This window comes from Rhinatrema bivittatum, chromosome 12 (genome assembly GCF_901001135.1).
Source record: "Rhinatrema bivittatum chromosome 12, aRhiBiv1.1, whole genome shotgun sequence".
Taxonomy (NCBI): domain Eukaryota; kingdom Metazoa; phylum Chordata; class Amphibia; order Gymnophiona; family Rhinatrematidae; genus Rhinatrema; species Rhinatrema bivittatum.
In genome coordinates, this window is record NC_042626.1 from 9029279 (window position 1) to 9042275 (window position 12997).

At 45.0% G+C, this 12997-nt stretch overlaps 1 protein-coding gene and 1 long non-coding RNA gene across 6 annotated transcripts in view; one reads left to right on the forward strand and one right to left on the reverse strand.

The window, feature by feature from the left end:
- Positions 1-10966, forward strand: part of TAFA3 (TAFA chemokine like family member 3) — a 128714-nt gene extending 117748 nt beyond the window's left edge. For all 4 annotated transcript variants that reach the window (XM_029573404.1, XM_029573401.1, XM_029573403.1 and 1 more), the window contains one exon: positions 10333-10966. In XM_029573404.1, coding sequence (XP_029429264.1) covers positions 10333-10344 — 12 coding nt within the window. In that variant the 3' untranslated portion in view covers positions 10345-10966. The remainder of the gene's footprint in view (positions 1-10332) is intronic.
- The window catches only part of LOC115074172, a 170538-nt gene that overhangs the window by 2849 nt on the left and 154692 nt on the right, over positions 1-12997 (reverse strand). For both annotated transcript variants that reach the window (XR_003852200.1, XR_003852199.1), the window contains exon 5: positions 290-382. This is a non-coding gene — a long non-coding RNA (uncharacterized LOC115074172). The remainder of the gene's footprint in view (positions 1-289; positions 383-12997) is intronic.

Here is a 12997-nt window from a genome sequence, read left to right on the forward strand (position 1 = left end):
AACCACAAGACTCTACCCCTAATGGCAAGAGAGGTGAATTAACCGTTGTATTTCTAGGGCCAGCTAACCCCTGTTTAAATGTGCCAGATGTGTTTTCTGCTGTTCATAGATTCTTGTCAGGATTCTTGTCAGGATATCGCGTACCCACCTGATGTCCTTCAATAGCTGGCACTATAGAAATTTGGAAGTCCTATAGTGCAGAGTAGTGCTACAGTTTTTATCTGTAGCACTTTATCTGAGATAAAGTTGAGGACAGTGAAGATCATTGTTTTCATGGGGCTAAACTCACCTGAATTCTTGTCGGCCTCTGAAGCAGGGTGCATTCAGATTCTGCAGAATGAATACTGTAGTAAGGGAGATATTCAGGGGGAAGTGTCTCAGCCTGAAAAAGATTTTGGAGGCCCACAGAAGAAGGGATCACTAGACATAATTTGTAACAATATTTTTCCACTAAAGCCTCCCAACGATCATTGCTGTGAATTCATTTCATGAAATTGGCATGTCTATTTATGCTATAAGACGTAGGCCCACTCATGATTTTATAAACCTCTATCATATCTCCTCTGTCTCCTTTTTTCTAATCTGAAAAGCCTTAGCCTGTTTAACCTTTCTTCATAAGGGAGCCATTCGATTCTGCTTCATCTTTTATGAAACAGGGTGACCAAGGTGTGCGGTCCACCGTAATGGTATTATGCCATTCTCTGTTTTCTTTTTTGCCCTTCGCCACACACTGAGCCGAGGACTTTAATATATTGTCCACAATGACTCCAAGACCCTTTTCCTGGGTAGTGACTCACAGTATGAAACCTAGCATTGCGTACCTAAAGAGTGATATTCTTCCCCTGTGTCACTTTGCACTTGTTCATATTAAGTTTCATCTGCCATTTAGATGCCCAGACCCCAGGCTCACAAGGTCCTCACCATCCACTTGTGTTTTAACAGCTTTGGATAATTTGTATCCTCTGCAAACTTGATCCTCCCTTTCATTGCTCCAGATCATTTATGAATATGTTAAACAGCGCGAGTCCCCATCCAGATTCCTGGGACACTTTACGATTTACCTTTTTGTGTTGTGAAAACTGACCATTCAGGGCCACTCTTTCCCTTTAAATCAGTTACCAACCCACAATAGGACACTGTCTCCTAGCCCATGACTTTTTAGTTTGCTGAGGAGTTTCTCAGAAGGGACTTTGTTAAATGTCCCTTATGAGAAACTCTGTACACTGTACTAACTGGCTCACCCTTACCCGCATGGTTATTAACATTCAAGACTTCCCTTTGCTAAATCCATGTTGGCTCTTTCCCATTAGTCTGTGCCTATCTATATGGCCAGTAATTTTGTTTTAAAGATTAGCTTCTACCATTTTGCCCAGCACAGATCAGCCTGGAGCCATTTTTTAAAATTGGTGTTACATTAGCCACACTCATCACCAGATGGCCGCTTTTAATGATGGGTTACATATTTCTAGTAAGAGGTCTTTCATTTCATATTTGAGATTTTTCAGAACTCTGGGGTGAATACCATCCATTCCTAGTGATTTGTCGCTCTTTAGTTTATCAGTTTCCTCAGTTACATCTTCCATTCTCACAGTGATTTGTCCTAAAGGACAGATTCTGTGATCTTTACCTGCCATTCAGAATCTCACCAAAGTAACACATTTTCAGTCAGGTCCACAGTATTGGCTTGCTTAGCTAGTCTTCAGAAGATGCAATGCATGCGCCTAGTTTAAGTTCTTTCAAGTGGGGGTGATGCTCAAAACTTGTTTTGGACCAGTTTTATAACTGCTCGATGAACAGTCATCATGACGTGCAGCTGGAGCTGGTACGAAACCAGCTGCAAAGTATTCTCTGAAAAAACTTAAATGAGAACATCTGTACCCTTGACACTATTTTACAATCAAAACAGACCATTGTGACAGAGTTGGTGGTGCAAACCCTATGGAAATGTTTAACCAGACAGCATTTGACAGACAAGCTCCCCCCCCCCCCCCCCCTTCGTCTACCCAACATCAACAACTGAGTGAGGAATCACTTGGAGATTTGGTGCTCTATAGTCGTGGCCCAATCATCTCTGACAGCTCAGTGATCCTTATTTTCATGACTCTGACAGGATAATTAAAAATAATAGCAAACTCATTAAGACTTGCCCATATGTCATGATTAATCAACCGTGGGCTCTTGCCACCCATTGTTCATAAAGTTCAATCCAATTAAATGTGCACCATCACAAAACCATCCTTCAAAAAATGTGATGATTGAAGTTCTAGATATGCATTTTGTCCTACAGATATTGGGTTTACCAGCAGAATGTGCATACTTTCCCTTTGAAAATTATTCCATCAAAACTATCTACATCCTACCATGCTCAGTTTTTTGGGGGAAAAAAATTACATGCATGCTTTAAAAAACATGCATGATTCCAAATCCCACCTCAACACCAGCCCCACCTACAAGAATGCCTTTTCAACCTGCAGCTAAAAAATGCCCAAACTTTTACCTACAATCTTGTACAAGGTCATTTCCATAGGTAAAACACCGTTTTAGCTGCATTTGAAAATGACTTTCTTAGTGCAGGAAATCAGCAGTAATTGGCTAAGTCATAAAGCCACCCCAGGAATGCTCACCGAGTCGTCCCCCTTTTGGACTAGCTAAATTTGTCTGCCTTGTGAATTTAAGAAAACAGGGGTAAATTTAGCTGGTTGGCGGTGAAAACTTTTAACCGGCTAACCTTTTGAAAATCAACCCTCCGTCGCATTTGATTCAACCAAATTTGGGAAAAAGAGAAAATTTTCGGCAGAAAGATCTTTGTCAAAAATAAAAATCACATCCCATGTTCAAAATAAAACACAGCTCAGAGAGCCCTGTGTATCTTGGAAAAAGCAAATAAATGCCCTTTCTGTGGGATTTTAAGGCGGAGTCACTCAGATTTGTTACAATACGTGTGACCCTAATCCCTATCCCTGTTCAGAGATGGGGAGAAGCTCCCTGGTCTTGCTGCTGCCATAATGTCAGCATGAATGAAGGGCAGGAAACCAACAGCTCTTGCCTATGCCTTGGTTGCCAACAACACCCTACTGGAGCATGTTAAAAAGAACTTACACAACCCAACGACTGAGATCAGAAGGGGGAAAAAAATCTTTCATTCTTGGTGGGAAAACACCAAATAATTTCTGAATAACTGAAATAAATCTGTGGGAGCCGTCTTAATTTGGAATTTGTATGTTTCTAACATCACACTACACAGCTCCAGATCTCCGCGAAGCCCCAGCTAGACCTGAGCTTCTTCAAAATCTTGTTTCGATGACTCAACCCAAACGAGACCTTTCTTTTGTTCTCTCTCTGTTATCTCTCAAAAAAAGAAAAAAAGTATCCTGGGAACTGCATTGCTAATGAATCTTCCTGTTTGTTTCTCATTGATTTAAGAAACTGAATATTGTGGTCATGTTAATGTTCCCTAATGCACATCTCTTTCAGCAGAAGTGCAACATAAAGGTAATATAGTCTGGGACAAAGGGAATTTATTTATTTATTTGTAAAAGACAGGGAAAATCCCAATTAAAATATTTCCACTAATGAATGCAGAATGCAGGGCTATGCAGTAGAATTCTATTGTTCTTTAGTGGATTTCAGGCTGATTTAAAAAAACAAAACAAAACCAAATGAACATACTGTATAATTCTCTCTATGACCTTATTTTCATTCATAACTGAGCTCGTTGCTGCTATTCTCTCTGTCTCCTCTCAATCTAACCAATACTGGTGACGCACCTTGCCCCCCCCCCACCTGTGGACCTTGTCAGGTTTCTTCTGCCTTATTAACTCTGTCTTCAGAGCCTAAGATGCCCTTCCTCCTTACTTGCCCATAAGTGCCAGATGTTGCTGTCCTCTCTCCAGTCCCGTGGATTTATTGCGTTGCGCCTTCTTAGAAAAGTATCTGGGTGGGACGTGTTTGCCCGCAAAAAGATTCTGCATGTTATGGTGCAATACCTGCTTCACGCAGCATCCCCCGACAAAGTGGAAATGATGCGGGGCGAAGCAATGATGCAGTACAACCGAAAACATATGGCAAGTAAGGGAGAAAGGGTAGGCGCCTTCCCACCAGGAGGGAATAGAAAGCTTTAGCTGAGGAGCGAGACGAACGCTGAGAAATCCAGCAGGCCGCGTACAGGGAAGCTCCAAAGGAAGGTGAAAGCGTGCATCTTCGCTGGGAGGGCGGCGGGCACCTGAAACAATTTTCAGCAGAGGCCAGCAGAGCCAAAACAGTAGCAGGATTCAAGTATGCATGGGATCAACACCAGGAGACCTTGGTAGTGAAGGCAGGAAGAAGGCCACAGAGATGGGCACAAACTGGCACGCTGCCCACATCCTCTGTGTTTCCAGAAGTCCGAAAACAAACGGGGATGCAGATTTACATAAGCTGTTAAGACAGTTCCAAAGATTCAAGGGGGGGGGCGGAGGGGTCATCGTTGCCTTTGACCGTTCTGAAAATAGTGGACTCCCTTTCCCAAACAGGCAAGCAGTCACCTTCAGACACTGCAGGGTTGGGAAAAACCTGGCCCTTGACTCCGGCTCTGGATTCTGCCATGGGGGGGGGGGGGGGGGCGGGGAGGAAAGCTGTAAGGCCCAGGGGATCATTCAAACAGTCTTTTAATTAAAACCTGTCCTCATAGTCAGTTGGATTCCAGCACTAAAACATACTTTTAGTGCAAATAAAGGGGCAGATTTTCAAAGGGGTACGCGCGTACCCCCCCCCCCCCCGAAAATCTGCCCCAAGCTCCCCCTGCGCGCGCTGAGCCTATGTTGAAAAGGCTCGGCGGCGCGCGCAAACCCCAGGACGTGCGTAAGTCCCGGGTATTTCCTGGGGGGCGTGTCGGGGGTGTGTGTCGCGGCGGCGCATCATCTGGGGGAGGGGCCGTGGGCATGGTTCCGGCCTGGGGGCTTTTCTGGGGTGTGGCCAAGGCCTCCGAAACAGCTCCCAGGCCGGGGAATTGCGCACCGGCGGCCGGCCCAGTGCGCGCAAGTTACGTCTGCCTCGGGCAGGCATAACTTTTCCAACAAAGGTAGGGGGGGGTTTAGATAGGGCTGGGGGGGGTGGGTTAGGTAGGGGAAGGGAGGGGAAGATGCAGGGGGGTGGAAGGAAAGTTCCCTCTGAGGCCGCTCCGAAATCGGAGCGGCCTCGGAGGGAACGGAGGCAGGCTGCGTGGCTCAGTGCGCGCAGGCTGCCGATTTTGCGCAGCCTTGCGCGCACCGACCCCGGATTTTAAAAGATATGCGTGGCTATGTGTGTATCTATTAAAATCTGGCGTACTTTTGTTTGCGCCGGTCGCGCAAACAAAAGTACGCGCGGGCGCAGTTTTTTAAAATCTACCCCAAAGTAAAGCAGCACAAAAGTAGTAAAAAGTACAGGCAAAGCAGTTTGCACAGCCCCAAATGGTCTGTAAAGAGAAATGAGCAGGAGTCAGTTTCTGGGGCTGCTTGAGATAGCAGTGCAGGACTGGGGACCTCTCTTGCTCCCTGTGGGCTTCCACACCTGCAACGTGAAATCTTCTTCTCACCCCCTACTCAGTCTGACAGATGAGTTTCCTCCCTTTGAACTTGGGAAAGTGATGCTCCTGAGCACCCACTCCACTCACCCACCCACCCATGTCAGAAAGGGGGATCCACTGTTTCGCCTCTCCTGCAGGCCGATGCAATATCCGCGCCGAAAAAACGGGTGGGCTTGCGACTGAGCGCGCCCTTTCCTACCACCCACCCACCCCCCTCTCCCGGGCGCACGATACAGAAGGCAAATGAGCCGCTGCGTTACCAAGGAGGCGTTGGGGGGGAACCGTGCGTCCCTGGCGCCTCCTCACATCGGACCCCCAGAGGAAACGGCTGTGCGCGGCTTAGTAAAACGGACGCTCAGTTTTAGGAGGCTCTGTTTTCCCAACTTGACCACCGGCAAGACATTTTTTTTTTAATTCTTTTTTTTTTTTTTACATTACTCCCTTTTTTCGGTTCCTGTGACTTAATATCGCCATGACATTAAGTTGGAGGAACTACAGAAAAGCCGTGTTTTCTGCTTTTCTATTAACTTTTGGGGCTCCTCAAGACTTATTAACGACACCCCCGGAGCTGACATTGAGAGTAAAAATGTGCACATCGGGTGCGCGTTTATGTTTTACATAAGGGGGGAATAGCACGTGGAATTTACATGGGATGAGCGCTGGTAGCCAGGCGCCGATTTGGACGCGTTAATCCCCTTGTCACATAAGAGCTTATGGACGTACGTCCAACTGCGCATTAAACTTGTGTGCTAGCACGAGCGCACGGTATTACGTCCCCAGAGAGCCGAGCCACTTACTGCCCCGATCGGCGACTTCCCCTAGGGCCTCGCAGAGACACCTGTATACATTGTAGAAAGAGACCCACCCTTTTCTGGACGCACCAGGTAATCCCGATGCCTTTACAGAACTTCCGGGTTCAACATTTTGTGCTCTAGAATTCAAATTTATTATTTTTCCTCTAACATAGTTATATTTAAACTGCAACCTAAATATGCAGATTAGGAGTGGCAAATCCCCGTTATCCCAAATTAACCTTGAGTGATGGCTTTTGCTGTACAGTATAGAGGCCTCCTGTTTGTAGTGAGATAATGAGATGCTACTACAAGAAATAAAAGATTTATCAGCAACAATAAAATGACTTGAATAATTTTACTCTTCTGCTTGTCTATTTTTGTCCCAGACAATCTCCAGTAATTACGGACCAAGGTGTGTAATCTCTGGTCTATTCATCTTATGTGGAATAGATGCCTCTGTCAGTTAGGCAAGTTATCAGCAGCTGGGGTAGATGGCATTACATCTAAGTGGCAGCTTCCCAGCTGTAGGTCAGGGCGGTGTGTAAATTTGCTGCTCAGATTGTTCCCGGTTGAGCGGCCCTTTCGCTCTGCTTGTAGATTGCCGAGATTGTTCCACCTGATGTGCCAGCCGCCCCCGCAGGAACAAGAGACCAGGAGACGGAATTTAAATGTCAGCCGAGCCAGCGGGCCCCATGACGGAAGCTGTTTGCTCTCAGACCCACAGGCACGCAAAAATCCCCAAGCCCAGGTTTGAAAACCACCAGAGCGGACATCCCAATAAGCCAAAGCACACAAGGGCACCTCTGAACACTTTTGAAGCAGGCGTTGGCACTGCCAGATGTTGATGGGAAAATGAGGTCGTTTTGTGGCTCCTTTTGAAGGGCGATTTGTGCACACAGCCCATGGATGATGTAATGGGAATTAGCATAGTTTATTTTAAATCCCATTCTAGCTCCATGAGCCGGATGTCACTTGTGAGGACCCATTTCCAAGGCCATTCACACGGATAAACAGCAATTACGGTCATAAACTGACTGTGGGACAGCCCCCTCCCGCAGCACAGCTTGCTGTTAGTGGCATCCCAGGAGCTGTAAATAATAACATGCCTGGAGTTTAGTTTCTCAAGAAAATCTCCCGGCACACAAGGCAGGAGCATCCGTCAGCGGGTGCTCTGTAACTGGGATAGCACATGTGTAATTTCTCACTGAAGTGTGGCGCGAGCTCCACGGGTACAAGAGCGCTTGCTGATTTTGTGCGAATGTGGTTGGTTAGAAATGCACTAGACTAGCACCGAATGCAATAAGGAGATTAGTGTGTCCAAAACGCGTGCCCAAACAAATGCGTAGCTGACAGTGTCCATCACATGTAGATTCCATGCAGATGAGGCTATTAGCTATTATTCCCGATGCAGGAAATTGCAGGACACCCAATGCGTACTTTTAACTCCAATCCTGGAGGTGGTGCAAAGTCAATTTGTAAATCGAGGGCTCATGAAAAATAAAAATATATAGTCCTGTGTGTGTCCTCCTGCTTAGTATCGTTGTGATGCTTAAATTAACAGATTGTGGTGTTGAAAAATAAATATATAGTGGCTTGATAAAAAAAAAATATATATATATATTCTTATGGTCGCACAATTTAGACGCCTATAGCAAGGGATGCTTAGCTATTGGCGTCTTCAGCAACCTCGGCAAAATAACACAGAAAGTGGCCCGAAGAAGAGGGGATAGAAACGGATGCTCATAATGAGTGCCCATTACAATTGTGGGTGCCTGGTCCATTTAAGTGCTAGGGACGCATAATTCTCCCCTAGTGCGCCTTTTTTTTTTTTTTTTGCTCAGCCCCTCATTTAAATACTGCAGCGGGTGCCCAGGGGATGTGGCTGCGTACACAATAGGAAAACGAGCGCTCAATACGAGCAGCCCCCTGGTGTCTTATCCAATGTAGGCAACCAGCTAGGCAGGGCGGGCCATTGTCCCATCCTGCTGCAGTAAAGCATCATGTGACCGAGTACACGACTTAACCCTCGTGATCCCACAGTGCGAGCACGGTGCCCGTTGAGGAGCTAGCGAAAAAACGCTCACTTTGGTTGTGATCCTCGGTGCTTGGGAGTTCATGTGCAGAAAAATAGAGATAGCTGAGCCTTGCATATCTCAGAGGGTCATAAAGCAGCACTGAAAACCAGCTGTATAAAAGGGCGCTGCACCTGCTCTTGGCCATAACGAGCTCTTTGTAGTACTTGCTTACTACAGAACCAGAGCATGGAGAGGAGAAGAAGAAAATAAGGGGGAGAAGGTCACACACGATGACTGCCTAACGGGCACAGGAAGTGAATGTGTGGAAAGAGAGGAACCTTGCAGGGGAGCAGGGGTAGAAATCATAAGTAAAAAGGTCCCGCACCGCATACACCCCCCCCCCCCACCTCGCCTCTGATTCTGCTGCGCACAGTAAACTGAGAAATTCCGTATCGGAGAGAGGGTAGAAAGCCCGAGCAGAAGAAAAGCAGCGGTGAGGGTGGGGGCTGAAAGCTTGAGGGCTCCTCCGTCACACGGTCCCAAGGCCCACTCAGCGCTGATGCTGTCAGAGGTGAGAATGCTGTGCAGTCAGGAGGGGAGCTGGGAAAACGCTGCATAGAATAATAGGGAAGTTGCTAATAGCATTAAAATGTATATCTTTAATGAAAACCACAGCCTGCACAGACAGGAGCATTGCCACGGCTAAAATAGTGCAATACCTGCGGAAATGGCTTGTATCAAAACGTATGCATTCCCGGAGGCAAAGTTAGGGAGGGCTTGGACTTACATATTCACTTTTGCATTTTAAAAGGCACAACAATGTCTGTGTGTACATTTTAGCAAGTGTAATTGTGAACGGGTAAATGTGGTGGCTTTCAAACTGTGCCGTGTGTTATATTCTCATGTTTCTGGTCCTTTTATATATATAGCCATCATTTTCAGTTATTCCTTTTTTGTGTATTGAGAGGAGGAAGGAGATAAGAAACCAGCATTCAGGTTAGAGCAGCATTTCTCAGCTCAGTCCTGCTGTCTCGCTTTCAGGTTCTCTGCAAAGGCCATGCATGAGAGAAACACCTTTGCAGGCACAGGTTTTCCCATACAGGTAAATGCACTGCCAGCAAGTTCATTGGGGTTTGCCTGAAACTGAGACCTGCTAGCCAAGGTGCCAGGACCGGGCTGGCAGCCAGAGATTCAGATGAATTTGGGTACCATGAATTGCTTTAGTATTTTGCCTGTCTCAAAGTAAGGCAGTGTTGCCTGTAATAGCCCCGTCTTCATTAATCCCCTATAATAACCTGGTTCCTTTTACGCTCTAATTTCTGCAGAGCAAAATAACAGAGACAGAAATGTTTCCACTGGATTATTTCATTCCCTAATTCATCCAAACACTGCTTTATATTAACTTTCTACTTCATTAACCCCCCTTTTTAAACACTTCTCTGTTTCTAGCTGTACCTGACAGTATTGCTCAACCCCTTTACAAACTGAATGACCAGCGCAGTCACTTTTGGAGAGGAAAAGTGTCATTGTCCGTGCTCCCAGGGTGGGACAGAAACAGTCAGGAGTTAAAGGATATCTTGGTTCACTGCAAAATCTGAGTGCCACGTGAAGCCTCTTCTCTGTAGCGCAGGCCGTGTCCCATGCTGGGCAGTAAGGGTGCACTGTACCCTTGCCTTAACCTGCCTTGTCAATTCCAGCCATGTTTCCTGTAAGAAATAAGATTGTAGGCCCCAGGGAGCAGGCACCGTCTCTTACATATATATATATACAGTGCTGCACCCAGACAAGTTTTAAGTAGCAGCAGAACAGATGGATTCTTGCATGGGTGAAAATGATCACAAGGAAGGTTTAGGCTAGTGTTAGTATGTGTCGATGCGCTACTGTGACCCAACACCTGCTGGAAATATCACCAGAGCGCCTGAAGTTTTTTACATTTTTACTCTTCTTAACCTTTTTTTTTTTTTTTTGTCACCCACAGGTCACCCGATAGTTTCTGTGGAGCAACTCGTCACATGGCCAGCAAACAGTCCCTTAAAGGTCTTAACCCTCCAGAGGTCCAAGTGTTGTGAAACGGTGCATTAATCTTTTCGCTAGAGTTACTCTGGACACTGCCTCCATGGAGTAGAAGGGGGAGGGCTACAGAAGGAAAGGGATGAAGCCTGGAAAGGGGACCATCCCCCTCCCCCCCTCCCCTGAATTCTGGACACTTTTCCTTCATGCTAAGGGATGCTGGAGCTCTCGCAAGAAATGTACAAGTTTGGTTCCCTACACTTCCACCGTGAATTACAAAAACGGTTTGCAACAAGCTGGGAAGGCCAGGGGATGCTTGAGATACCGCCACGTCCTGGTTCATTAACCACCCGTGCCGACTACAGTGTTAATGCAATCTCTCTGGGCTGTTTAAGCAATGATTACCACTAAATCCATAACCATGTTTGTGCAATTCCATCCCAGTTTGCATTCCATTCCAATTTCGGTGATCAATGCTTAGAAAACGCCAATTTTTTTTTCTCTTTGTCATCAGTTCAAATTTGTTTTACTTTTAGCCAAATGGAAACTGCTGTTCATGGAACAAAACTGACCATTTAATTTGAGAACGAGCCCAGGATGCAGAAAACAAAATACAAAAGTCCTCTCTTTTATCATTAAAGAAGGCTTTCAGTCTTTTATATGTGAATATCCTCCCCCATTCACTGACAGCAGCTACAGGCAGCTTTCTGTCAATAACATAAGCAAAGCCGTGCTCCCCAGCCTCTCCTAATTGTAAAGATTCCCGTTTCCAGTCCAAATTGGAACAAGCTTAATGCACCAGGGGAGGTAACTGTGCTTATAAATTGGGCTGTTATTTTCCAGTCTTCGTCTGTTTTGAAGATGTCACAGGAGGAGTCATTTAAACCAAATTACCTTTTTCTGTTTATCTTAATGCTAGCAATTAGTTTCCTGGTCCTGCAATGAAATGCTCCGTCCCCCTCCTCCTATAATGCGTGCATTATAATACAGAAACAAGAGAGGATCTGCTTTAGGTTCATTTTTTAAAAATTGTTTTCAGTCCACTAATTCTCAAAAAAAATTACCTGATCTTCTCAACCCCCCACCCTGCCGAGAACTAGAATTGCCTCTGAAGCAATTAAGGGTATTTCTAATTTGCTGCAATTTTTTGTGAAATGAAAATTAAAAAAGAAAAACAATAAAGTAATTATGCTGCATCCCGTAAAAACGTTGCTGTTTTCTCTTTACTGAACATTATAGATTTTTTTGGGCTACACTGGCAGCAAAACTTGTGTATGGGATAAGGGGATGCTTGGGCATAGAAATAGATGTAAAAAAGTAATCAAAACTTACTTTCGGATCCTCTTATCACTCAACAACCAGTAGTAGTAGTGGTAGTAGTGGTAACACTAGGTGTCTCCTTAATGGGCATTTTGCTATTTCTTACCTGCTCTCAGTCTGGTTAGAAAGGATCTCTATCTTGTCTCAATGCGCACTACGCAGTACATGAGATGACACGAGCTAAACTATGAAAGAGATTAGTGTGCGCATGGATACTTGGGAGCTCAGTTCCTGCCTCTGAATAAGAAAACGGGCTGCGGCGGATGGGCCCAAGAGTCCTTATTTTATTGCACCCAGTTTACTGACAGTTATGAGGGGGAACAGACGTTCCATTTATTATCCTTCCTCTCCAATAGTTTTCTTCTGCCCACCTCCATTCCAAAAACCTTCTGGTGTTTGTAATCCTGCATTTCCTTTTGATGTAGGGAACGCCCAACTGTCCAAGTGCTTTGCAGATAGGTTGGAACACACAGGAACAGACACACAAACACATACTCACACTGTCTCACACACACACATATACACACTGTCTCACACACACACACACACACACACACATACTCACACTGTCTCACACACACACTGTCTCACACACTCACACACACACACACACACACACATATACACACTGTCTCACACACACACAAACACATACTCACACTGTCTCACATTCTCTCTCTCTCTTTCCAGGGGCCACAGAGCCATCTCATCATCTTTAAATCTGTCTGTGTTTCTTTACCTGTCTAATCAAGGTTTTTGATGTCAACACACAGAGGCTGGGTTAATCCTGTTTTTTTGTTTTTTATTTTATTTTTTACTTTGATTCAATTGCATTCTGGGAGTTGCAGTTCTGATTTTCCTACAAGATAAAAGCCAAGACCTTAGAAGGCCCACAGCCTGCCCTTGGTAACTTTATGGTAACCAAATGAATACCATGCAGCTCAGAGAGAACCAGCCCCTTTCATCTCAGATACAGAGAGAATACTCTGAGAAATAACTTGTGCTACAAAGCTTTGTTACATAAGACCCCAACTGCAAAAATAAAATCCTATCCCATATATAGGAAAAAAGTGAAAAGGATGTTTTCTCTCTCTTCAATGCTACCATGCATCATGCACAATTTGTTATTTCAATGTTTTTGTAAAAAGGGTATGTACTACCTGATTTCTGATGCTACTGTATGTAAATACCAAATGTGAAATATTAAATTCATATTAATCTCTAAAGTAATAGAGGGTATTTTTTTTTCCTTAAAAGTATTGGAATGCTCTCTCTCTGCAAAATATTTTGGAGAACTTTGACTGTAATCAGTT